We start from the raw sequence: 26,880 nt of genomic DNA, 5'->3' as shown, positions 1-26,880 counted from the left end.
ACCGAGGAGCATCTCCATTCTTCCTGGTCCCTGCTGCCACCTCTCTTGGGCTGGAGCTAACAGGGAGCAGGGGGTTAAGGAGAAAAAAGGTTTGCAGAGACAGCCACAGTTTATGAAAGCAAGGTGGTTGAGCAGTCTAGACTCACCACGGGTTACCCAGTTCTGTCCCTCTTATTGGCAAGAAGCGCTACTGTAGCCATGCCTGAAGAGATCATCCCAACAAGAGGCCGTGGATTAGCCCAGTAGAGCAGGCAGAGCATCCACTATTTGTCCCATCTGCCATGGAGAAAGAAACCCCTTGTATTAAGAACCCAGGGCTTGGACACGAAGGGGTTTGGGCAGGGGCTGGCTGCATCCCAGGGCATGGGGTGGCATAGAGCTGGTCCTCGCTCAGGAGTTCTACAGGGGCAGAGGATCATGTTGGGGGTATGGGATCTGCTTGGATACATGGATGATGACGGCCAGGGCAAATGGATTCAGTCCAATGGGACTGGGCAAAGCTTGTTGTTGCCATGCCAGATCCTCTCAGAGTAACCAACAAACCATGGATGACCTGTCCATCCCTTGCTGTAGCTCCTTTACCAAACTCAAAGACCTTGTACCTGCCAGCAAACAGGACACAGGCTTCTCAGGAGTGCTGACATCATGGGGTTTTGCCTGCTGTGTCACAGTGCCTGCACCCCAGGTCAGCAGGGCCTCACTCCCTCAACTATCACATTCCGCTGGAGATGTGTCCTGTGTTCTCCCCACAGCCCCTGTGAGGAGTGCCAGGCCAGGGCAGGTGTTCTGGGGCCAAGTACCCCTGCATCTCGCTCACCTGCAACCCCACGAGCCTCTTTTAAACCCTACTAGTTCACAGCAACTTGTGGGCCTTTTCAAGTTGAGTCCAATCTGACAGCCTTGCAAAAAATCACCTCCAGCTTCTTCCAAAGCCTAGTGCTGGAGACCTGCCCAATGCCACCTGCTGTTCCCCATCCGATTCCCATCGCCTCACCCAGCACTGCTGCCGTGGGAGAGCCATGGACTCCAGGCAGTCTCCACAAGCCCCTGACTACAGGCCCTCATCCAGGAGCACTCCCAGAGTGCTCAGGGCTCCCACCTCTGACAGCAGCGCTGGCTTCTCTCTCTGCTCAGTGACCAGTTTCTGCTGTGCGTGTGATGTCCAGGTATGGGGACATTTCTGTGACCCTGTCCCTCCCTCCACAGGAAAATATGTGCAATGATTTGGATCCCTGGCAAGTCCCTAACTTTAATTGGTCTGTAGCGGTGCCCTGAGATGAGCAATGTGTGTAATTTTTTTTCTCCAGGGATTACGTTTCTTTCTCCCTCAGAGAAAGGGTCTGAGATTCATGCCCTACACCCTTAGAGGCAGACTTTCTCCACTCTTATAATTGTTAACTCAGTATCTCTCACGATCGATTGCAGAGAAGTTTGTGATGGGTGCAGCCTCACCCCTGGTTCCAGAGTCTTTAGGGCTTTTAAGCTTTCGTTCCAGCCCACACAGGAACCATAGCGCTTGACTGAACATGTTAGAGTAAGTCTATTCACATGCATGATGGCAATCTCTTCCACTTCAGTTGGAAGTTCAGACAATGCTCCCACCTCACTTTTCCAAAGCGCCTCATTTTCCTTAGATTTCGGGGTGATTGCATAACTTACAATTTCTTATTTTTGACTGATATAGAACAAGTTATGATTTGGGGAATAATTAACTGCTTATTGCTATTAAAATGGAATTCTCACTTATCAGAGCTTCTTCCATTCCTGTGCAAGACAGAAGGTTCCCCTCAGATTCTGAAAGAGACATATTCAGAGCAACACTCTAGGGGCTTACTCTGAGGAAGTACCTGCCTGATTCTGAGGTTAGGGTGACCTTGGATACTAACTTGGATGCTAACTTCATGTGTTGAGGAAGATAATCAGACAGGTGCAAGGGTCACTAAAGGTTACATCATTTTGCTATAGTATCACCACAGCCCCTTTCTTTTCCATTTCTCTTTCTCAACCTAACAGTGTTCATCTCCACAGGCAGCTCTGAACTGAGGAGTAGGATGTCTTCTATTCGGAAGGCAAGGAGTACAATGTCCCAGATCCTGCTGTTGCAAATTCTCAGTAACTAAGAGCCTAGTTTAGTTTGAGAGTCTCCCCATTAATTCCCTGAGCCTTGTGCTTGCACTCTGCAGGCCAAGTGATCAAGTCAGCCCCAGCAAAGTCACTTGCCTACTGTTGGCTGCTCTTTCTTTATCATCATTCTCTATGGATGATGGACCAAACACCAAGACAAAGACAATGATATGGTCACCGAGAGAACATTTATTCCCTCCCTTGATGTCACAAGTACAATTTTTCCTGGCCTCTGCCTCTCACAAGTCCTCAAGATGTTGCTCCGCAAACTGCTGTACAATGTCACAGTCTGGATTCCTTTAGATTCATGAGTCTGGCTTGGCCTCCCATTCACCACTCAGTATGTTCAGTCTAGGGTAACTTCTCCTGCACCTGCTGGGCCAGAAGCTCAGTCCAGAAAGTTACTTCCTTGTCTTTGAGTTTCTGGGCTGCCTGGGTGATGGCACCAATTTGCAGATACCCTTCCTTCTGGTCATATTCTGGCCAATGGGGCAGCCTGTCCCCATTGGGATTCCTGAAACAAAATCAAAGAGAAATTATTCAAGGCTGATGTGCAACACCACACCCCTTTGAAGCATGCAGGGGTCCCCTTGCTCTCATATCAAGTTATGAGGTGCCCTTCCTCTTGTAGAGTAAACGCTATCATTTTGGAGGTTAATTTCTTGAAGTAGAGTTGGGAATTTGGTCCTCAAATCTCAGAAGCTACCCTTTCACACTAGGTTTATGTTCCCAGCCATCCAACCCTGCTCCGTCTTTGCCATCAGCCTCACCCATTCCGAGCAAAGTTGGCCCAGAACTTCATCACCATTTTGCTGAGTTGGATCTCCTCTTCTGAAGCACCTTCTATTGGGGCAGAGAAGAAAATTCTTTGTTACTGAATGTATGATCTAGGAGGCAGCAGTATCAGCATTAGCATCACTAGGGAGCTTGTAGAAATAGGGTCTTGGCTCTTACTCCACACCTATTGAGCAACACCTTTATGTTGCTAAGGTTCTCAATAATTGGTCTTAGAGTGACCTAACACTTACTAATGGACATGCACTCATACAACTGCCTTGGTCTTCTGTATGCACTTGTCCAGGATTTCAATGTCAAACCTTATTATTTCCTCCATAGCACAGATGGGCAAAGTTTTTGCCACGCAGGGCCATTCAGATGTTTATACCCACACTGTGGGCCTCACAAAAAGGCTGCTTTCAATTTATTGAATTTCCAGTCTTACCTGCAGCTGCATTGGTAAGACCACACCAAATGATTTCATATTATATGGCCCAAAAGCTGGTCATTTCCACCCCTGCTCTACAGTAACTCACATTCCAGCATTGCTTTTCCTTGGGATTTTTCTCCATCTACTTCACCCACTCATACTTTCAGTTTGAAAAATAGCAGAGCTATAGCCATCTGAATAGTCTGTCTCTTGGGAGATGCTTAGAGACGTTGGTGGGCTGAGCCCAGTGCAGTAGCCTAGTGGCTAAAGTCCTTTCCTTATACTCACTGGGATCCTTTATGGGCACCGGTTCTAATCCTGGCAGTCCCATTTCCCATCAGCTCCCTGCTTGTGGCCTGGGAAAGCAGTCGAGGATGGCCCAAAACCTTGGTACCCTGCACCCATGTGGGAGACCCGGATGAAGTTCCTGGCTCCTGGCTTCAGATTGGTTCAGCTCCAGCCACTGCAGCTGCTTGGGGGAGTGAATCAGCAGATGGAAGATCTTCTCTATCTCTCTTCCTCTCTGTATATCTGACTTTGCAATAAAAATAAAATAAATCTTAAAAAAAGAGAGTCACAGCGTAATTGTGAAAGTTGAGGTTTTAAAGGCATTTGGGAGAAGTTTGCTTTTGACTAGTTAGCAATTAAATATATTCTAGATTAAATTTGAGCTTGAAATAGATGTAAAAGGAGCTGATTAGATGATGATAGATAGATAGATAGATAGATAGATAGATAGATAGATAGATAGATAGATAGATGAAGACTGTATAACAGATTGAGATAAAACTGGAATTTGAGCCATATATGGACTGAATGAATTAATGGAAGAGGGAGGGAGGGCGGGAGGTAGGGAGCAAGGGAGGAAGGGACAGAGAGAGAAAGGGATATATTATAGACAGAAAGACAGATACACATTGGATGTGATGCAAAAATTTATCCTAATTCTCGCCATCCCTTCACTCGCATTTGATCTTTTCCTAAGCGGGACACAGTGGAGGTGGTCTCACCCTAGAGCAGGCATGATTCTGAGGTTGGCTATGGCTGAGGGCAAATGAACACTTATTCTCCTTCCTTGGTTAGATGAGGAAGAAGGAAAAGCGTGTTGAAGGCTACCACATCAAGGCTGTGACGCAGATTTCCTAACGCCACCTTCATAGGTATCAAAGAGATTTACCTTTCAAGAATGGAGTTCCCAAAACAGAGTAAACCTCGTCGCCATGGTCTGCTACCACTGTCTTGGGCTTCATGATCGATGAGAAGCTTGGACGATACTGAAACTCATACATGTAGGTGGGGGCCCCTGCATCTGAAAGACACAGACTCACGCACAGTTCATGCTAGCAGACATACACCTGGACGTTATCAACATCCGTGTCATCTCAGGAACCCTCTGGTTGTAAGAACAGGGCAGTGACATCAAGATGTGGCTCTAGGAAGACAAAGGCTGCTTAAGGGAAGCTATGGACAGCCTAGCTGGTTGTGGAGGTCCTGGGATTTGAACCTGATATTGTTTGAATAAATGAATGAATATTGAATGAATTAGTATTGAAGCCCCAGTTCACTCCATCTAAAATAACTAATATTAAAGGGACACTAAGTGAATTCTCATAAACCTCTTTCACTAGCATGAATGCATAAACCAGAAACTATATTCATACTATTTACACATGAGTGTACTTCATTGTATTCATTTTGAGAATGACCACAACATAATAGGTTTCTTTTTTGAGCTGTTGCTGAACATTTTCAGAGTTTTTCTCACGCATTCTGAGAGAAGGGAAGCAATGCTCATTTTTTAAAGTGAAGGACCAGATCTGTAACTACAAACTCAGGCAGAGAAGAAGCAATTTGTCCCATATCTCAGGAAATCACAGGATTAGGCTTTTCCAATTTCTGTCACCTCACATGTTTTACATCCTTCTGGCCCAGGAGAAAGTTATGACATTCAGGCTATAAGATGGTGGCAGAAAAGAGAGAGGTCAGGAGGAGCTGAGCTTGTCTCTCCTGATCTCTCTTCCTTTAGTCTGTGTTTTCCTCTCACACCACCAAAGCCTTCCTGTCCATGTCCAAAGATATCAGCTGTCGCAGTTGTTGGGATCCTCAGAGCCAGCATGCCCTGCTCCTTCAGGAATAATTCATGGACCACCCCAGCAGGATGACTCAGAACTTGGCATCGTTTGTGATGCTCACAGAGGAGACATTGGAAGAGGGAAGAGTCAGCACCCATCAGGCTGGTGGTGAAAGTTTATATAAACTTGAAATGCAGCAAAAAAAAAAAAAAAAAAAAAAGGAAGAACGTTCATAATTTCATTACTCAAAGAACATGAAAAAAAAAGCCTGATGAAATTTGTATTCTGGAAACTAAAAATCAAACTCAGAAACAGACACAAACACCTCCCCGTTTCACCCCACATCTCACTACTCCCTCCTCTGCACCTTTTTTGTCCTGCAGAATCCCAGGTTTGGCACTCACTCCTCCATCATCCCTCCTTCTTTTTAACAAACTAAGTTTCAGCTGGCTGTGACCGTAGAAACCTGTGATGACTGTATCTGTCAACTCAACCAGATGAAGGAATTCCTAAGAGCTGGTGGTACCCTAGTTCTGCACCGTCTGTGAGGATATTCCCAAAGGAAATCAGCCTGGGAGTAAATGGATTGAGTGGAAGAAGACTGGCTGTCAACATGGCAGAAACCAATCAAAAAGTGCAAAAAGGCAAATAACAGGTACTTTCCATTTTTTCTCCGAGAGCCAGGACTCTCTTCTCATGCCCTTGGACATCAAAACTCCAGGATCCCTGGCCAATTGAATTCAGCATTTATACCAGTAGCCCCCAGTAGTTTGAAGTTTTTGGCTTCAGAATTCCAGTTACATCATTGGCCTCCTTAGTTCTGAGACCTCTGGACGTTGGACTGAACCATGTCAGTGGAATCCAGGAGTCTCCAACCTGTGGAGTGCTTTCATGGGATTTCTCAATCTCCACAGACTCATGAATCAGTACTCCTAGGAGGGACTACTGTTGTGGCTCATGAGGTTAAGCAACCACATGCAATACCAGCATTCCATATGATCTGGGCCAAGATTCAGCTCCTCCTCCTCTGATCCATCTCCCAGCTAATGCACCAAGGAAAGTATTGGATGGTGGGCCAAGTACTTGGACCCTCAACAGCACGTGTGGTAGACCTGGATAAAGCTTCTGGCTCCTGGCTTGGGTCTGGCTCACCCTTGATTGCTGAGGTGAATTGGGAAGTAAACTAGCAGCTGGAAGACCTACATCCAACTCTTTTCTGTCTATAAATCTTTCAAGTAAACACATATTCTAAAAATAATCTTGGAATATTCCTTCATTAGTATCTCTGTTCTATGTATCCATGTCCTCCTCTATATCATCTTCCATACTCTGACTAGTATATCTTTGCAGACTCATCATTTGGTGTTCGCTTTGCACACACTAGTATCATCATCACTTCTGATAAGGAACTTCTGCAATGGATCCTGTGGGTGCCTCACTTGTATCCCCTATTTCTGGGCATGCCAGCCTGAGATCTGCTTCCAGAACCTATAGCTACTTGCTTCAGGAATTTCTTAGGTCACTAGAGCCTGTTCTGTCTACATGTGTGCAGGTAAAAAAAAAAAAAAAAGAAAAGCAGAGAGTCAACTTGTCAACTTCCTGGAACAGCTTCAGTCAGTGACACTTGGGGGTCAGTTGATAACTACTCCTGCTCTTTTGCCATTCTGATGAAAAAGCCCTCAGGTGTGCCTTTTGCTCATTCCCCAGAGCTCCTCAGTTCCAGCTGCCCACAGTTGTCACTTGCTTGGCATTGCATCTCTGATTGGCTTCTGTTTCTTCCATGTCTCCCTGCTGCTGTTTTCTGGGATGTCTCAGACACACCACTTGCATTTGGATTCTTTTTAAGAGTCTTCTGCTGGAAAGGGAATCAGTCATGAGGCTTTGCCTTCAACCCGCTCAACAAGTGCCTGTACTTGAGGTTAGAGAACACAGAGACTGAAGTCAATAGTGTCACTGTCCCTCTCCTTTCCAACCCCCAGCACTTACCTCTGTGGCGACGAGCCACGATCACAGATGGGACACCAAACAGCACATCTGAAACCAAGGCCAGGAACTTGTCTAACTTTCTGGCATGGCACTTTGTCTCTCCTAAGTACTTCTCAGTGGCCACAGAAGTCAGTTCCTTAGAGATGTTCTGAAAAGGATAAAGAAATGAATCCCCTTCCATGGATGAGTGAGATGGCTGCCCTAGTCAGTGAGGAATGCTTGGGTCATTGGTGAGTCTCTTGATCCCCGGAAGAATCCCCCACCACAGGATATGGAAGCATGGGAATAGTAGAAAATGGGCACAGAAACCTGGGTCCCCATCTTTCTTACTCCATTTAATTAGGCCATAATTTGGGGAAACTTCTAGCCTTTTCTTGGGTCTCAAGCAATTCCTATGATTCCCTGGACTCTTACAACAACAGGGTAAGATTTCCACAAGATTTCTGTGGCCGTCTCCTGGTCCAGCGTTCCTTCAGAGAATGGATATCCCATAGCCTGTTTTTAAAAAAAGGGGGAGGTGAGATTAAGCATTTGTGAATCAACAGGAATTAACAGAGAAAAAAATACATTGACTAGTGCACCAAGCCAATGTAGAGTGAAGATTCTCTTAGATCTTCCTTATGGATGTGTATCTTTGATGAATTGGACAGAACCAGTACAATGGGGATAAAAAAAATGTCCAGCAGAAGCTATTGGGGAGCTTTGTTATATAAATATAGACTTGCCTATTTATCGGACAAGAACATGCACAGTGGTCAGCTGGGCACAGAGGGAAGGTGTAGGATATTCAGTATTGAAGTTAAGGACTCCGGGACAGAGTGCATAGACCCCACCGTCCCAGACGGCTGAGAAAACGCCAAATCCTGCCATGATAGTTTCAATCCTTTAAGGGTGTCTTTCTGGAGTAGAACCAATGTCCAAACTTATATGTGCAAAGGCTTGACCCAACTCTAACTTAGCTTCTAGATGCTAACGGTTATGGCTGTAGGATGACCCTAGTCTCCCTTAAAATGCCTGCTTGAGAAAGCTCAATTCAGCCAGGAGAAATTATTTCTTCTAATCCTCTCTTACTTCAAAGAGTTTTCACTTACACCCATTTCCTATCTTTTGAGATGTTCGTCTATCATCCAAACTGTTTCCTGCAGGACATGAGAGGACATTTTTACTTAACCTTTTTGAAGACTCTGGAACACATGACCACATGAAGCTAACCATGGGTGCTCTCCCTAGTCTTTGTGAGAGGATAATGGTCTGACTCAGCTGGTTCCTTAATTAAACTTATGCCAGTGCTTCTCATAATCACTGTGAGAGAAGTTTGCTTCTCCGAAGACTTACATGAACACATACATGCTCAAGGACCATCCCCTTCATACACATCCACGAGTTCCTTCCCTTTGCACTCCGCAGATTTAAATGCCTCCAGCATCTGGTTTCTAGATTTGAGTTCAGCCAATGCTTCATTTTTATCCCAATTATAACAATAGCACACCACAAAATCAGCTCAGTGCTTCAGCTCCTGTATAACTTTGCTTATGCTTGTCAGGGAAGGCACTCTTCACTTCTAGAAATCAGTTTTAATTGAGGAGGTGGCAGCTTTCTCTGAGTTCTCCCACAGAGGTGATAAATATGGAGAGGCATGAGTTTTGTAGAGGTTTACAGGCACTCATGCTTGGCAGACTACATAATAATCTGTTTGGTCACAGGCTTGCCTCTCCTTAACTCCCAGTTCCTTTTCATAAACCTAAACATTCTTGGTGTTTTGTTTTTTTTTTTTTTTTTCGGACAGTCATTTTTCTCCTAGGCTTTGCAGCCTTACTAAGTCAGGATCTTTAATGAAGAATGACCAGAGTGTTTGGGTGAGAAGTGTTTGCAGGGCTAAGCCATCCAGTGTGATTGCTGATCCATCCCAGAGAAGCTTTCTATGACAGTGTCAATTCACGTTGTTAGGGACAGTTTCTTTGAGAAAGAAGAACTCTGGGGACAAGAGCTTAGATGGGTCTATCTAAAAGGCTTACACATTCTCACCGTTGGAATATACCAGCCAAACTCTTGCTTGTTGATTCCCACAATGTAAGGGACCTTGTTGAATTTCTTCTCTGCCAAAATCTCTTCAGGTGCCTTGGGCAGTAGCACTCCATCAATCACAGTGGGCAGGAACGGGAAGCTCTAAGGCAGAAAGGATATTAGATTTGTGATCGCTACCTCATGTAACTTTCACAGTATCCTCTCTGCGATTTGAGGACAAGGCTAGTGATATAGACTTAGGGACCATGAACAGTGTTCAAGTTTAGAGTCCTAATTAAAGGGATGCGTCTGTGTGACTCCAGGAGGCAGAACTTCAACCATTGCTAGCAGAAGGAAGACAGCAACACAGGTGGAGGAGAGGATGCGAACCTCCACTCACATAGATAGCATATATAGAATTCTATCTTCCTTTTTACCTATCACCGAATCTCATTCTTCCTGGTGTTTCTGTCTCATAGCAGTGGTAGGGACACGGAGTCCATAAACACAGGCCTTACCCCAAGGGAAAACACAGCTTTTGGCTGCTGATAGCCTCTTTTCACATTTTATCAACCTGCATGTGTAGGTCTATCTTTAAACACCATACATAATACAAAGTTCTGATAAAGAGTCCAACACCAGCCAGAGTGTCATTTTCAAGACCCTGGGCAATGTGCCTGTGCATTCCATTGGCTTTCAATCTCACAACACCACCCGCTAAGATTTTTAGATATTCCTACCATCTCATGAATCCATAAATTATGGTCTTTCCCCTTCCATTACACATTGAAGATGCCACTCTAGCAGAATGTATAAAGATCTAACGCACATATTGACAAGTCTCCTTTTCCTTTTTTCCCTTTTTGGATGTCCTGTGCTGTCAGCTGCTTGACACTGCACTCACAGCCAACATGCTGTGACTCCAGCCAAATGCTCTGTAGGACCCCATCACCATTTACCTGGGCATAGGAACACTAGACAGCACTTGAGCATGTCACATGGGAGCCACATTAAACAGGTAAAACAGTTTAAGAACTGGACAAAAATACAAAAAATGTGGTCCTAAATAGCCCACAAAGAGGGCACTTCTCAGCATGGAATATGGGCAAAAGGTAAAGCATCACTTCACCTGAGCTCACATGGGAACATGCGCGTCTCATGACTCCAACGTCTGCTCTGTCCATGCCTGTGAGTTGCCTCCTCAGAACTACTCGTTTCATTCAAGATAATAAATACATTTGAATGAGTAATCAGCAAGCACAGAGTCCATAATTAATGAGGACTAATCTTATCTGTCTCCAACAGGGGTTTCTGGTGAGAGAGGGTTTGTTCCAAAGAAGTGCATAGCTAGCTCCTTAATATTCAAGGTACCTACACTGAAACTTGATTCCCCATTTGACAGGATGTGGTAAACACAAGAATCAGAAATGGACCCACAAAATTATCTTCATTTTAGATTTTACCCTTGATGAAAAGTACTTCCAGGGTCACAGATTGACTCTGGGCTGACTCAAAAGTCATCATCATCCAGGCAATTGGTGCTAAGCATGGTCTATGGTCCATAGGCGGCTCTAAGAGTTAAGTTGTTATGAACACGCATTTTGGAGTTAGACTACCTATGTATGAAGCCTACTTTTGTTATTGAGTAGCTCCTCCTTTCAGAAAGTAGCTTTCTGCTTACTCTTCCATTTCCTCATCTGCAGGGTGGGTAACTTTTCAATTTGGATATTGTTTGGAGTACATCACCCAAGGATTTGTGAGGTGGTGGCTTGGCCCTTGGTGAGGTGATGTTAGGAGATGGCAGTGTCATCTTGTAGGAAGTTTGAGGTCATTATAGGGGCTGAATTTGGAAGGGGCTAGGGCAGCTGTTATTGCACCCTGAGTTAATCCTCTCTTGAGGGAGTTAGAAGAGCAAGCCTAAGCTCTGAGTTGATCTCAGGCTTCTTGTCATCAACATGATTCCTGTCACTGCAGTGCCCTCCTCAGGTCTCACCAGAGCCGAGCTGATGACAGTGACATACCTCTAAATGTCTAAGACTGGGAGCTGATTAAACTCCAATTCTTCATAAAATTGCAAGACTTGAGGATTTCCTTACAGTGATGAAAATGGACTAATACAATAGTTGGGGAGATTAAAGGACTCAATAATTTGTGAATGTTCAGCATAGTACCTGGTCCTGAGAAGGGGCTAGAGAAGGTGAGATGTCATTTATTGGTAGTGTTAGGGCAGAGGCCTCATGTAAGCACCATCCTTATACTCAATGGCCCCTGTGGGCCATATTTCCATATCTGGGTAGTACATGGAAGCAGACAACTCTAGTGATTGGAACCTTATGGTTTCTCAAACTTGTCTCTGTTCTGCAAAGACCAATAAATAATGACTCCATTCTGGCTATTTACATAAGTTCTGTAAAGAGATCCCGATCAAGAAGGACATACAAAGCCCCAATTCAGTTTAACCAGGTTGACAATAGAGAATGGGAATTGGAGGCAGTAGCTGCTGCCCCAGATAGGCTATGCAGGCAGAAAGGAGAGCCATGGGAAGTTGGCAAAGAATGATCTTACCTGCAAGAAAGACACAGTGCTGGCCTTGTGGAGCAGGTGCTTACCTGTTTGGGGTCTCCAAGTAAATTGAGAGTGAAAAATTTCTGCAAAAACAATGATAGAAGATGTGGTAAGAAGGCTACGTGGGGGAAAGTTGATGATGTGAGCTGGACACTTGAGAGTCTATTGCTTCTCATTGCTTGGCAGACTCCTTTGACAAAGGCTTTACTGGACAAATGTGAGAGTCAAGAGATGGGTAGGCATCAGTAAGTGAAGGACAGTCATTAGGAGCAAGCACAAGGGACACTGGAGCTCTAGAGAAATTGCTTATTGCTTTATCTTCACTTCCAGAAGGGGATACTCTTGTGCCATACGTAGAACAGTCAAAGCAGTTGAATGTTTCCAGGCATTGAAATAAATTGTAGTCGCCTCATTGGAGCCCAGTTAATAGTATCTTTATCTGACAGCAATTATATCTGCTACAACCTTCATATGGACAGGCAGAGCCCAGGGCTAGACCTTACTAACAGTGGTTTCCATTGGCCTGGATTTTGTGTGTTTGCTGGGTCTTTGTCTTGCTTAACAACAATCTTCAAATGTTGCTTTCCCTTGGAAGCTGCCCAGCTGGCCATAGTTGATGTGTCCCTTGCCCTCCAATTTCTACTCCCAACTCAGTCCAGTGGGTATGAGTGTATTTCTCATTGAACAGGTTTTTTTTTTGAGTAAAGACTATGTCCTACTGAAGCCTTCCTCACCATCCCTGATAACAACCCCATTACAAAATTTGTATGGATGGACGGATCGATGGATGGGAGTTTTCAATAGACAGAGTTTGTGTGAATCATATGTGTACATGGATAGATGGATGATAACCAGCAGTTAGGACATGTATAGATCATTGCTTTTAGACAAATGTATGATGGATTAAAGATATTTTATGGCTTAATGATATTTAGATGATTATTACATTATTAGAATAGAGAATGATGTCAATGGATTGGATTGGTTCATCAATGGATAGATGAATCACAAGATGGTTGAACAGATGGATGCACACATGCATATAAGGAGGGATAAAGAAGGAATGGATGGTTGGCCAAGCAACCTAAAGTCATAACTGAGGCAAAGTCTCAGAAAATCTAGAGAATGGGCAATTACACTGCATGATTTATGTATTTCCAAACCAGCAAAGATAATCTGTGACACATTTCAGAAGCTCTTTGTGATCAATATCTCCAAATGCAACATTCAGGATGACGCTTACTTTGGATATGTTTACTTATTATTTTTGGACTTCTGACATTTGAAACAGTTCACAATGGAAAAGAAAAGAAAATTAAATTATACATTGACATCCAGGTGCTGACATTGTGCCAGGTAATTTTTCGAGCAGTGAAGCCTGAAACCCATTTCCCAGGATCACCTGAGTGGGCAAGCTTACCATTTTCCATGTTGCCTCCAAGAGCTCATTCTCTGTCTTCTGACGCAGGCAGTGAACCAAGGCATCCGAGGTTGTAGTGTTACAACCTGCAGCGATAGCAACTTGCTGCAGAGATGAAGGGCAATGACACAGTTCAAGTGTGATGTCCCCTCCATCCATTCATAGCAAAGAGGTATCATATTCAATGTCCAACTTTCAAAAGCTGTGAAAATACACTAGACAAGCAGTTGTGGGCTCTGGGTTTCATAGAACATTGCTTCTGTTACTAATTTGAATTATGACACAAGCCAATTACAATCTCCAGGTCTCTATTATCTGGTCTCTATTAAATGGGAATAAACATCTCAAAGATGAATCAGAGACAATGCAGAGTGAATTAAGAGCATGGAATCCTTCAAGTCTTGCCTCCTGTACTTCATTAGCTATTGCACTTTAGGCAAACCACTACATTTCTCTGCCTTAGTTTCTCTACCATAAATGTTAAGATGTTGATTGCATTTCTCCTATGAGATGAACTAATACGTGTGTAACACTTACGAGAACACTGTGTAACTAGCATATTAAACTGAAGAATTATAGCAGCCTAGAAAAGAAGGTTAATAAAAAAAAACTTAGCAAAGCACAGAATGTCACTGAAATATGAGTGCCAAGAAACCAGCATATTGGCAATCTCAACGCATACTTGAGGTTTAATCATAGTGGAGGATACTGACAGCTAGTGTAGCTTTATGGTGGTGGGGTCAGAGTGAACAGATAGGCTGTTTCAGGGTACAATCCAGAATCAATGCTTAGAGGGGAAAAAGTGGTAATGAGCAATACACAAAGAGTCCTGGATTCCCTTAATTTTGCGAATTCTGGCTCCTAGTTATTTACACAGTTCAATCTTGCTCTTATCACTTTTGTTTCCTTAACAATATTCTCTCTTTGACTTACTGCTGGTCACATGGACATCTGCTGGCATGAGAAACCGATTCTTAAGGCATTCTCATAAATTTTAAACATTTCCCATCCTGCTTATCTGTCCCTGGGTTATGGATGCTGTACTCACCATCCCACCAACCCTAGATTTCACAGCTCTACCAACATTCTCCACATCATTGGCTCCAACAGGTGCTTCTCAGCAAAGCCAATGCTGTTGATCACCCAGTTCTTGGGCTTCCTCTTACTCTCCAGATAAAAATGATAAGATCTTTTCCATGGATCCCTGATGGGCCTCTACCCTCAGATCATTCTGGTTTCTATTTGCTTTCTAATCTCTGGCTAAACCAACTTTCTCTCACTCTCTTACACTCAAAATACTTCACAGGACACATTTATAATCTTGATGCATTGGTTACTTTGACAAGAAGACTTCACTGATGCTCTCTCCCTATACCTGACCTAGATGCTCTTTAAGACTCTATTGTTACATCAGACTTCAATCTTTCCTTTATTGTTCTTGTTACAGTTGACATTTACTAATTCATGTGATGTTGAAGTCATTAGTCAGTCTCATCCAACAGAGTAGAATTTCACGATGTCATTACATGTGTAACAAAACTAAATTATGTATTGGATGAATAAATGAATCAGTAAATTAATTCCCCCAACAAAGGCCCCCAGTGAAGATCTCGAGATCCAGATCCAGATCAACATCCAGTGAGATTCATACTTTGAGACCATCACAGAATACTCACAGACCATGGTCCAGCCACACATCTTGGCTCACTGAGACAAGTACAGTCCATGGACAGTGCATTGCTCTGGGAGTTCAGAGTCATGCATGAAGCTCAACTCACTCTTCATAGCAAATCACATCTACATTCTGCATACTTTGTTTTGTTGTAGAATTAGAAGCTAGGGTGTGGTGCTTCCTTATCCTGTTTCCTCAGTCATTCTTCCCTCAGAAAGACTCCTTCCTGAGACTTGAGGAGAACAGAGCGTAGCAGACAGGTGCTCTCTGAGGAGAGACCTACCTTAGCAGCCAGTCTGGTGTCCTTCCTGAATAGACAGGGAGTGAGGACCACGCCACTCTCAGAAATGGCCCTGTGGAAGAGGTTCTTGGCCAACGAAGTTAGAACCTGGAAAGGGGAGAGTTCATACTCGACTCATGGAGTATTTGGGGGCTGTGCTTGCACTTCAAGTCTTCCTTCATCTACAGCTCTGTGCTAGGCCATTCCCTGGAGATACAGGGATCTAAATCACCTCACCAAGCCTAGCCTGCTTTCTTAACTCATAAAATTATCCATAAGCTATTATGTTGGAGGACATATTTATATTATATTGTGGTATTGAGGAAAGATTTTTGTATGAGAAGATAGATGGAAGATGGAGAGGTAAACAGATAAATGCTAACAAGCAAACATTGGTAGAGAGAACCCACATGATAGATGATAAATATAGGATAGATATAAAGGTAACAGGTGGTAGGTGATTAAATAGGTAGATTATATATATATATAATAGATGGTTGATGATTAGATACATAACAGTAATGAAATAAAGACTAGGAAAATATATGTCAAATACGTACAGTCTGTCTTTGGGTAGTAGGATGGTGGGTGCTTTTTTTCTTTTTAGGGCTTACTCATTCTGTTTATTTCCCTCTATTGTATAAACAATTTCCCTCCGAGTATGCAGCTATGAAACCAATACACATTCGAAAAATCACAGTAGTAGAACTAGTCCTCTTCCTGAGGGAATTAGAAGCAGTTAGACTAGCAGTCCTGTAGTTCCCAGCACTTCTCTAACTTCCCCCAGTGTCTCTCCAGCTTCATTACCACACCAGCAAGAAACCTCACACCCCAGTCTGTTTTATCCCATATCGCCTGTCTTTATTTCCCTCTTTCCTTTAACTATCCCTTTCACCTCTTTTCCCCCTTCCTGGACACCTCATCATCCAGTCCCAGAGCTGGCTGTGTTCTCTTTTGGGTGTGGACAAGCCACCTGATCACTTTGGAGGAAGCTCCCTGCCTGCTTTTAGAAGCTGCAATCCTTGACATGTAGATCTGCTTCCAGCCAAACAATAAGCTGCCCACCAAAAGCTCTTGACTCTTCTTACTCAAATTTTATGCCAACTCTTCTGCCTAAAAGAAGTGAGATGATTCTTAGCATTGAAAAGATTAGGATTGAGAGAGTGACCTGAGCCAATTTGGAAGGGGAGGACTATCACCAAGGAGGCCCTCAAATGGAGCTTCTTGCAGCCCTGGTTACTTTAAAGTGAGTCCTGAGCCTCCTTTCAAAGGACGATTTGATCCTTAGCACTTCAGCTTTTGATGCTGTGCAGTGAGCAGAGTCTGGTGTGAGTGCAAATCTTGAAGGCAAAGGTAGCTATGAATAGATTTTCTGGTCTTTAAGAGGGTACATAAGTAGCTGCATGAAACCTGATGCCAAGGACACTTACAAGAACAGAGACACTTTCAGCTCCTGCTGACTCTCCAAAGATGGTCACAGAGCCTGGGTCCCCTCCAAAGTTGACAATGTTGTCCTGGACCCAGCGCAGTGCAGCCACCTGGTCCCAGTGACCCCAGTTCCCTCGGCTGTGTTCATCTCCTGTGCTGCAAGTGAAGAGGGTGGGAATGGAGATAAAAGTTGCCATGGCCAGATACTAGATCACATGTTGGATAGGGGTTTGCCATGACTTGGATATGCTTATTTCTTCCAATGATCATTGTACTAGAGACTTGGTCTTCAAAATGGCAATTATGGGAAAATGGTAAACCTTTAGTAAGTGGAACCAAGTGAATGGGTTGTTAATATTTTGTCCTTGGAAGTAATCAGTGTGGTTCCTTCAGGACCCTTGCTTGTTGCCATCACAGGGTTTTTTATGAAAGAGAAAGTAGTCCCTTATCCACTCTCTAGCTTTGTATCTTATCTGTGATCCTGCCATGATACTGTCTTCCATGATGTAGTTTAGCCAAGGGAGCCCTCACCAAAGCCAATTCTATGTTCCCTGAAATGGCAGACTCCAAAACTATGAGTTAAAGAAGCTGTTATACACAAAGTACCTCATCTTGGGTATCTTCTTAGAGCTACAGACAAAAGGTTATCATAGAAAATTGGTACCAAGGAGTGGAATCACTGTGGCAACTACTTGTGAAAATATAGGAAAGCATTTTCAAGTGAGGGCAGAATTTGGAAGAGTTGGGGATGACAGGAAGACTACAGGAAGTTTAGAATGCTGTAAGGGGAGGAAGAGAGGCAGTTCTGGTGAGGGCTCAGAAGACAAGGACATTTGGGGAACTTGACTCTGATGGAATTGAATATTTGATTGGGGTTGGAAGTACATGTGACCCTGTTTCACCATCACAAAGACTGACTCCATGCTCTAGGATTTTACTGAAGATCAAAATTTCAGAAGGGAGTTTTCAAAACAACAGTGAGATCACCTGGTGATTCACCAAGGGGGAGTAGGGGCATACAGTGACCTGAAGAAGAGAATGGAGGAAGAGGCAGGACCAGCAAAGGGACTAAGAAAGAACAGCCTAGGACTGGCAGACCTGAGCCCTTCTTCCTGCTTAGCAGAATTGAATTCTTTCCCTTGGTGCATGGAACTCATGTACCTGCCCACCCATCAACCATCACAGGGTCAGTGATTCTGGGTCAGACACATTCAGAAAATGTTCAGAGTAACTGCTCTGCAGTCCTGATTATGATTCTCATAAAGGCCTGGAAGAGATGGTGCTAGCCATAACTCCTGCATGTACAGACCCCAGAAGAAATGGAATGAATCACCATCAAAGCTCCCCCAGGGAACAATATCTTGGGTCAGATACTCTGACAACGTTCTATCTGTAGCCACCCATTCTGCCTACACAAGAACTCACTGCATGCCCTCTGCAAGTCTCCCTCTCCTTTCTTTGCCTTGGGAAGTGTGTGAGTGCTTAACTACGGTATGGCTTACTGGCTGTCATCAGAGGAATGCAACGTACTGGAGTCATATAGGTAAAAAGATGATTGTTTTATAGGAAGCAGTAAGTCTTGCAGGGTAATTAGGAATACAGCAAAGAAGGCATTCCAGCAGCAGCAAAAATACTTTTGTAACTCATAAGCAACTAAACTTGTGTCTCTGCAGAATGAGAATATACATGGAGCTCAACTATGAAGGGATTTAGACGCCTCATTGAGACACTTAACAGTGGACTGGCACAATGGCTCAATGGCTAGTCTCTCTAAGTGCTGGCATTCTGTGTGGACACTGATTCATGTCCCAGCTACTCCTTTTCTCATTCAGGTCCCTGACTGTGGCCTGGGAAGGCAGTGGAAGATGGTCCAAGCCGTAGGACCCTGCACCCACATGGAAGACCTGGAAGAATCTCCTGGCTTCTGGTTTCAGACTGGCTCAGCTTCAGCCATGGGAGCCACTTGGGGAGTGAACCAGCAGATGAAAGATATTCCTTTTTATCTTTACTTCTCTCTGTAAATATGCCTTTCCAATGCAAATAATTAAATCTTTTTAAAAAGACACTTAACAAAGGTCTGGTTGAAGGTTGACAAGACGAGAAATAGGTCCTGGCATCTTCATTGTGGGACCACTGCACAGGAGGAGACTCCAGCACCTTACCTGAGGAATCCCCAGATGCCCAAGCGATACTGAATGATCACCACCACCACATTCTCATGGGAAGAGAGGGCGACACCATCATAGATTGATGCACCACCTGACAGTAACCCACCTCCATGGATCCACACCATGACCTGGATAGCAGGAAGAAGCCATACAGGTTATAAGAAACAGAGCTGAGAAGGATCTCAGAAGTTGTCAGTTTGACTACCAAGCTATGGGCCTTAACTCAGCTGGTTGTTACCTCATGTCCACCAGTGTTCAACAACGTTTCAAAGATCAGTCTCTCTCTTCTCCCTAGCTCTCCCTGTTGGGGCCAAGGCCATAAAGCCACCCAGCATCCCTTGGCAACCTCTGGCTTCCCCTTCATCACTAATGGCCACCTCCTTCCAAGGCTTTCCAGGTTGTCAGTGTAATTATGGGAATAGAAAAGTTCAAATTGTCAAGTTCTCCTCAACACTTCTGTGATCCACGTGTCTGGACCATTCATCCAGTTTAACACACACTGGGTCATATCATTGAACTCTTTTCAGAGTGAATTAAATTTCTCTATGCATCAAAGGTTGTCTCAAGGAGCACAGAGATATCTGAGAGTTTCTTTTCCTCTTGTGTCTCTCTTCTGCCTCCCCTGTATCTCCTAAGTCCCATCCACCTTCCAATGCCCTATCCTAAATCTACCTGCACAGGAATTGCTCAGTTGTTTAACTCCCATCACCTGAGACACTACTGTGTGCCAGAGACTGCAAGATTTAATCATGAGAATGAACATTGTATATAATTCATGATTTCTACATTAACCAGCTCACATGGAAGGGTAGAAGAATGGCTAGAATAATATCATTGTCGTAATAATAACATTGCAATAATATTGCTAGTGAAAAAATATACAACATGACTTCTGTCACATAAATTGTTGCAAACATCATGACAAAACAAACCTTCCATGAGATAGGTGCTGCTATTGTTCCATGTCACAGATAGAGAGCTGCCCAAGCTCTCACAGCTAACAGGTGGCTCAAGAATGATTGAGTCAGGTGGTGTGGCTCCAGTTCCACACATGGAGATTTCCACCTGCCCAGAGCCCATGCCCACTGCCCATCCCCACAGCAAGTTAGTTGACTGTAAGAGTAGGAATGTGCTTCTCCCTTCAACTCTAACTGTTGTATCATCAGTCCCCGCTTCATGTCCTCAGCCTCGATTCAGCTAAACCTGATGGTCATCCTCAAACACTCCTAGGCAATGATCCCCATGCTGAGGAAGGAACAGCTTTGTTACAGACGCTAAGAAATGGTTCAGCTTCTGGTCAGTCCGAGGCAGAGCCCAGAGTTAAATCCAGACCCCACAGTTCTGGAGCCAGTGCCCTTAGCTAGAGGTTCTTTTGTCTCCAGGTTCCCAGAGCCCCCTTTTCTGACAGCCCTGACCCCTGCCTGCCTCCCCAGAAGGACTGAGTCCCAGTCACCCTGAGTGAAGGCTGTGCCAGGGCTGGTCAGCAACAATGAGCTGTTTGTTGGTATAGCCAAGGGGGCAAGGTCCTTAAAACACAGATAAGGTTGCTGTGTTTTTCCTTCTCCCCTAACCAGCAAAGCCATCCATGAATGTAGAATAAAAGCTGGCTACACAATAAAAAAATAAATGATTGAAGGAATGTGTGGACATTTGTTCCCACCTTGCTGTGCCTTACAAAGCATGCACAGGGACAACTTTCTGTGCCAAGTTCAAAACCTCATTTCTCACTCTGGACAGCAATCAGGGCGTGCTCCTGGGAACCTGGCTGGGTGTTTACACCCCACCCCCCTCCAGCAGACCTGAACTCGTATTCTCTGCTTGCTGCACCTGGCAGCCTGCCCTATCTCTGTTCCTTTGTTGATTTGGGCAATGCTGACTCACTGGCTCACCAGCTTGTGCCAAAGACAGTTACAGGGCAAAGTGAGCCCATTGCAATCTCAAAAGCAAAGTCCTTCTAATCTACCCCTACACTTGTGTCACTGGACAGAGGAAGTTGTCACAGGTGCAACTTGGGGGGACAGTGAGGCCACACACATGCCGCCTTCTCTAGTCCATGTCAGATATTTCTGATTTGATCATGATAAGATATCTCATCCTGACAGCCCTACTGTGTGAACTCCCTTTTTTCTGCCTGGGCCTTAGTTTCTCTCCTTGTAAATAAAGGATATTCCTTTCAGCTTCCATTTTATTGGAAACTGGGTCTGAGTTGCTCTGGATATCAGAATTTTAATGTGGGAAGTAAAGTAAGCTTTTTTTGGTCCTTCCTTTAGCATGGGAGACTTAGAGAAGTTAAGTCGTGCATGACAGATGTGTCACAAACAGGCTCAGATCACACAGTGCCGCTGAAGGAAACTGAACTATGAAAAACTTGCTTTTCAAAGGGAACCCTGAATTACTTGAAAGAACTTTGGCCTGTGACCGCCACCTCCCCCCAACTTCAAATGTCCTTGTTCCCTTTCTAGTTCTCAGCAGAAAGAAGCATAAAATTTGAACATCACACACTTAGCCAGATAGTCCCATGCTTACTGGCAGTCTGGTTTTCTCCGTCAAGTCTGTAGGAGTGTAAATATTCAGGTAAAGGCAGTCTTCTGAGTACACGAGAGAAACGTTCTCCAGTCTGTTAGCAAACACTTCTGAGAGCACTGGCCCTGCCCCTGTGATCTGGGAGCACCTGTGAAGGAAGGAAGATCTGAGATTCAATCAGATCCAGGAAAGGTGTACCTGGGTTTAGGCTAGACCTGGCTTGAGAGATTTAAGATTGTAAATGATGTTTCTGTGTGCAGATTCAAGATAAGGGCATAAGTGGGAGGTTCTTTGGGGGATTCAGGTAGGGTCTTTGTAACTCACAGGAGTCTCCAAAGACCCTGCAACATTAGAAGGCTTTAGCATCACTCCTTCCCAGGACATTATGGAAGCCCTGGACAAACAAGAGAAAGAGGCCCCTACACTGACCACTTCTGGGAGATAACACTCCCAGAACCCTCTCTCTTTTCAGCTTCTAACTGTGGACTGCAGTATTACCAGGATTCCCACCATTAATATGAATTCTAGTCTATACTTCATACTAGACTTCCACAAACCAAGAGAGGACACCAAGTGGCAGGCACTTACAGCCTGCAAAAAACAGGTTCAGTGGCATCCTCGTGTGACAACCTCAGGAGAGTTACATTCCAGGCCTACCTCTGCCATCCAATTTTCTGGGCAACTTGAATAAGGTTCTTTCCTACACTCAGCTCCAGTTGGGAAGATCTTTATGAGGGGAGGGATTTCTATAAGAGTCTTACATCCATGACATGCCAACCTTTTGTCTTAAAAGCCTGGTGGAACCCAAGACCCAGGAGGATAACTATAAACTGCAGTTCACACTCAGTGAGCAGAGTTACTGATTGTGTTTCTACGTACGAGCCCAGAAATGGCCTTATTTCCCAAGGGACTTAATTCCATTGCCTACTTGTGTTACACCAAGGACTATAGACTGCTAGGAGAATTCTGGAATGTTCTTGGGTACTCTAGTACAGACAATCAGAGTATTGTCTTGGTGTGCATGTGCATTACCCTGAGATCACTTCTGCCACTGAACGATGCCAGCGCCAGTCCTATGCATGGCTTACATGGGTGGGTAGGAGGTGGTGTTCTTCACGTAGCTCCATGGCTCTGCAGGCTCTGGTGGTGCAAACCTCAGGGATCCCAGCGGGGGCTTGGCAAAGGGGATTCCGAGGAAGACGGCCACGGGCTGTGCAACTCCTTCTAAGCTGACAAACTTCCCCAGGACTTTGCCCTGCCTGGTGTTCACCACAGGTGGTTCAGACAGCTGCCCTATGGGACGTGGAAATGAAGAGAAAATATATCAGAGGAGAAAGGATTGCCCTGCATCCCATGTGGGTTTTTCTACCATGTAAACAGGTGATTTGGCTAAGTCAGCCAAATCTTCCAGACTCAGTTTATCTTTGAATAATAGAGAAAGGAGGGCTGCTTGAAGGAGCCAACTGGAATTGAGTGTGTAAGGAGCCAACTAGAATTGAGCATGTAGCCTCAACTACATGCCAGAAAGAACTGTTGGCCAGCGACATTTGGTCCCACTGTTAGAAGCTTCTGGAAATATTGACCCTTTAGGATCCTAGTTCTGAATTGCATAAATGGAGAGAAGTTGAACATGAATGTCAAATTTTGAAGGGAGGATAAGCTACAGATTACCTCACCCTGCTGCTGGGAAGAAAGTTCTCCTGTCCCAGTAAGGTGTAAGAAAAGGAAGGGAGGCCTCAGGACTGGGTCCCCTGGAGGATCTGGTATTTCTGTGTGTGTGTGTGTGTGTGTGTGTGTGTGTGTGTGTGTGTGTGTGTGTGTGTGTGGTGGAGAGCACACTGAGTAATGGAGAGACATACGCCATAGAGAAGAGAGTGTGGAAGCTTGGAGACAGCACAGGGCCTGCTCTGGGAACAGCGAGTGGCCTGAATGCACCAGACAGAGTCCCTGGGGAACAGGAAGGAATCCTGAATCAAGTGCATCTCAGGGAGGTCCAGGAAGGCCAGACTTGGGGCTTGGGCTTTCTGTAATGGACAAATAGCAGCTGCTCTTCTGGAATAAGTATGAGGGTTCCTAGAAGAAGTTCTTTTGGTGTCTGAGCAGGATCATCCACAAGACAGTCCACCACTCAGACAGTTCCTCTGCATTGAATTCATCTCCCCAGTGTCTCCCACCTCAGTCCTGCCTGCACTGCATATGAGACCGTAGGGAATCCACCTGATCTCTCTTTCCATAGACAGGTGACTATTCTCCACAGACCAAGCCAGCCCCTCAAGACCTCTGTGTTCTGATCTCAACAACCTCAGCTTGTTTCAGCATCCATGACAGGAAATTAGTTCCAGCCTCTTGTTTTCCCTCTTGTTGAATACAGACCATATGCCAACACCCAAAAGCATGTGGCCAGAACGCAAAGGAATGATCTGGATTTTGTTTTATAAAAGACTATCCAAGGAGGTGGGAAATGACTTAAAATCAGGTTATCAACAGTATCTGCCCCACTGGTTATTAAGAACCAACCCCAGGGCCTGGCGCAGTGGCGCAGTGGTTAAGGTCCTCGCCTTGCACGCCCGGGATCCCATATGGGCGCCGGTTCTATCCAGGCAGCCCCGCTTCCCTTCCAGCTCCCTGCCTGTGGCCCGGGAAAGCAGTCGAGGACGGCCCAAAGCTTTGGGACCCTGCACCCGCGTGGGAGACCCGAAAGAGGCTCCTGGCTTCGGATCGGCATAGTATCGGCCATTGCGCTCACTTGGGGAGTGAATCATCGGATGGAAGATCTTCCTCTCTGTCTATCCTCTCTGTATATCTGCCTTTCCAATTAAAAAAATAATAATAAAAATAAATCTTTAAAAAAAAAGAACCAACCCCATAAACATTGATACATAAATTATTTTTCATTGTTCTTGTGGTAACATGACACCAAGATGAACTTCCTGGGCAGCGCATGAGTCAGTTACTAACTTACCATGTTCTGGTTCTTGAACTTTGGGCTTCATGACTGTGAGTTTATCAGTTTCAATCTCACCTGTAAATTGAGATGTCTGTTGCAGCACTGAAAATAACGTTGCTCTATGAGACACTTATGTGCACAAGAGATTTTCAAATCCGTGGGCAGGAAAGAGAATACAAGAGAACTGGCTGGGAGTACTGGGCTCCATGTGGATATGCTTGGTGGGGAGTCAGCAAGTTGTCCAGACAGGATGATGCCAGGGGAGGAGGGCTTTTCAAGACTGGAAGGGGACACTGGAGAATCAGCCACTTGGAGGTGAGGCTGCACACCCTGTGTGTGTTTGACCTCATGGCGGACGCCAGTGTGAGAGCAGGGAAAGAGACTTGAGGACAGTGGTAGTGAGGCTAGTCAACCCCCAAGGTGGATGGGAGGAGGGTGGCACTGCATCGTGGAGGCCCAGACAGAACAGTGGTGGTGAGCCAGAGGGCTGAGTGCATCAAAGAGGTGAAGGAACCTGAAACTCCTGGGCCCGGCCTGTGTAAGCCAAGTGTTCACTTTTGACAGAGATGAAGTGGGCAGAAGCCAGCCTCTTTAGGGTTAAAAGTGGACAGATGGTGTAGGAGGCAGAGCTTAGCCTGGATGTCACACAGGACATGCACCTGCTGAATAGGCACCATGTGCTTGAAGTGCATTCTTATTCATTACATCGTGCCTCCCAAAGCCATGCCAGCTAAGCAATAGCAAGCCCATTTTACAGATGAGGAAACTGAGGAAAAGGAGACAGACTTTATGAAGACAGGATCAAGAACGCATTGTCTGTGGACCAAGAAGAATTGGTTCTGGCTAGAAGCAAAGAAGCAAAGGAAAGTTCCTCTCCAAATCTGGGTCCTTTCCTGCTGTATCTTCAGAGACTCTCCCAGAGTCCCACCACCTAAGAAAAGATAAAGATCTAGTGGGATCAGAGCCCCAGATCTGCATTCAGGTGCCAGAGATAAAGCAGGGCATGATGTGCATGGGGACCTTGGCAGGTTCATTTTCCTCTTTCAGTCTTAGCTTCTCTGGCTGTAAAAGGACACAGGTGAGGCCGGGACCATGGCATCATAAGCTGAGCCTCCATCTGCAGCACCAGCAGCCAGTTCAAATTCTGGCTGCTGTACTTCCCATCCAGCTCCCTGCTTATGACCTGGGAAAGTATAAAATACATCTTTAAAAAATAAATGAGTGTGTGATGAGGAGCCATGCTACACTTCCTGTCTAAACCATGAATCCATTTCCTTTTTAGGAGGCTGAAACCTTGTTGCCCCTTGGGGAAGTGTGTCCTCCAGCATCCAACCAGTCCAGCACTCCTGCCTCACCAAGTGTTCATGCCCAGAGACTCCATTCCCTGCCCTAATCACCCGGAGCCAGGTACAAGACACCCGAGGGCAAACTCTGGGCCCCAGAGTCTCCAGAAACAACTCCCCTTGGTCAATCAGCCTGGTTGCATGCCCTGCTTTTCCTCTACATGGAAATTCATGATGGAGGCTCCTGCCCATCTCCAGAATGACTGGGGCTGAACTGCCTGGGCCTTGCTCCTCCCTCTGACCTTCTGCCACCCTACTCTGCAAGGACACACTATCTTCCAGCGACTCTGCTGGCCTGACCGTTTCTCCAGTTTTCTCTGCAGGCATTACGTGTTACATCATTTTGAACCCTTCTCCACGCCTTCTCTGCATCTTCTCTCTACCAGGCCCCATTCTACCCAGTTGCGAATCAGCACCCCCTTCCTTCCTCACAGCCTTTCAAGGCTGTGGGTGGCCCATGCGAGAGGCAGGGTCAGGAGGCCCCAGAAGTACCTCGTCTGAGGGTGCACAGCTAGGAAGTGTTGAATCATGCTGCCTCCTGAGTCACTGTAGTGCAGCTGTGAAGCGGACTGGCAGTGGAGAAGGAAACAACCTGAGCTCTCTCCTTCCTGGTGCGTGCTAGAGGAGGCCAGCTCACTGCCCAGCCTGCTCTTCAGTCATGGGGTGTCTATGCTCCATGGCTCTCTGCAGAGTGGCCAGGCTTGCTGGCTCGGTAGCCCCAAGTCCTGAGGGAAAATTTTCCATACGTGCCCCTGATGTCTGTATTTCAAACTCACCCCATGCCATAGAAGCAGCCAGAGAAGTCAAGACCAGAACCTGGAGCCCCATTCTGGAAGGACCCGGGAGTTCTCGGGGTGTCTTTGAGAGGCTTTGCAGATCTTTTCTTGGAGGGCTCCACCTCATCCTTGCCTCTGCATCCTCACCCCTACAGCTCCATGGACCACTCATGGGATGTCAGAAAAACACTCTTCCTTCCCAAGATCTCAGAGGGATTTGCTGAGAATCAAAGTCATGTTCATCCAGTTTACCCTCTTTTATCTCAGGTAAACTCTGAGATTACAGATCCCACAAACCGGTCCTACAGCTTGTTGCATAAGGCTTCCTCCCAGGTCAGCTGTGAACCGTAGTGCTCACAAGCCTC

The 26,880-nt window shown here is 45.3% G+C and overlaps 1 protein-coding gene across 2 annotated transcripts; it reads right to left on the bottom strand.

Annotated features, from left to right (window-relative positions):
* Positions 1-2,347: 2,347 nt before the first annotated feature.
* On the bottom strand, positions 2,348-26,568 carry LOC121157752 (liver carboxylesterase 1-like). Of its 2 annotated transcripts, XM_040982125.1 has the most exons (15): positions 26,516-26,567; positions 25,881-25,888; positions 22,538-22,737; positions 21,453-21,597; positions 18,921-19,054; positions 16,761-16,914; positions 15,334-15,438; positions 13,379-13,483; positions 12,003-12,041; positions 9,415-9,555; positions 7,804-7,884; positions 7,390-7,537; positions 4,509-4,640; positions 2,895-2,967; positions 2,348-2,638 (listed from the first exon to the last, which is right to left on the bottom strand). In XM_040982125.1, the coding sequence occupies exons 1-15, from the start codon at positions 26,565-26,567 to the stop codon at positions 2,476-2,478; spliced, it is 1,680 nt and encodes a 559-aa protein (XP_040838059.1). In that variant the 3' UTR covers positions 2,348-2,475. The 2 variants fall into 2 exon arrangements, with proteins under 2 accessions (XP_040838059.1, XP_040838058.1); XM_040982124.1 differs by lacking the exon at positions 25,881-25,888 and having other exon boundaries at positions 22,538-22,742; positions 26,516-26,568.
* Between the last annotated feature and the right edge of the window lie 312 nt (positions 26,569-26,880).

This window comes from Ochotona curzoniae, unplaced genomic scaffold (assembly GCF_017591425.1).
Source record: "Ochotona curzoniae isolate NIBS_2020 unplaced genomic scaffold, NIBS_Ocur_1.0 contig_3622, whole genome shotgun sequence".
Lineage (NCBI taxonomy): Eukaryota > Metazoa > Chordata > Mammalia > Lagomorpha > Ochotonidae > Ochotona > Ochotona curzoniae.
The sequence above is the reverse complement of the archived record's forward strand: the minus strand, read 5'-3'. Positions and strand labels throughout refer to the sequence as shown.

Bases quoted from the DNA above. Each gene is read 5' to 3' on its own strand.
- LOC121157752 (XM_040982125.1), bottom strand. From the start codon at position 26,567: ATGGGGCTCCAGGTTCTGGTCTTGACTTCTCTGGCTGCTTCTATGGCA. The intron at 19,055-21,452 runs GTAAGCATGGGA...CCTGCTATCCAG, and splicing joins CGGAGAAAACCAGACTGCCA to GTCATGGTGTGGATCCATGG. The intron at 7,885-9,414 runs GTGAGAATGTGT...TTTTAAAAACAG, and splicing joins TTGGCTGGTATATTCCAACG to GCTATGGGATATCCATTCTC.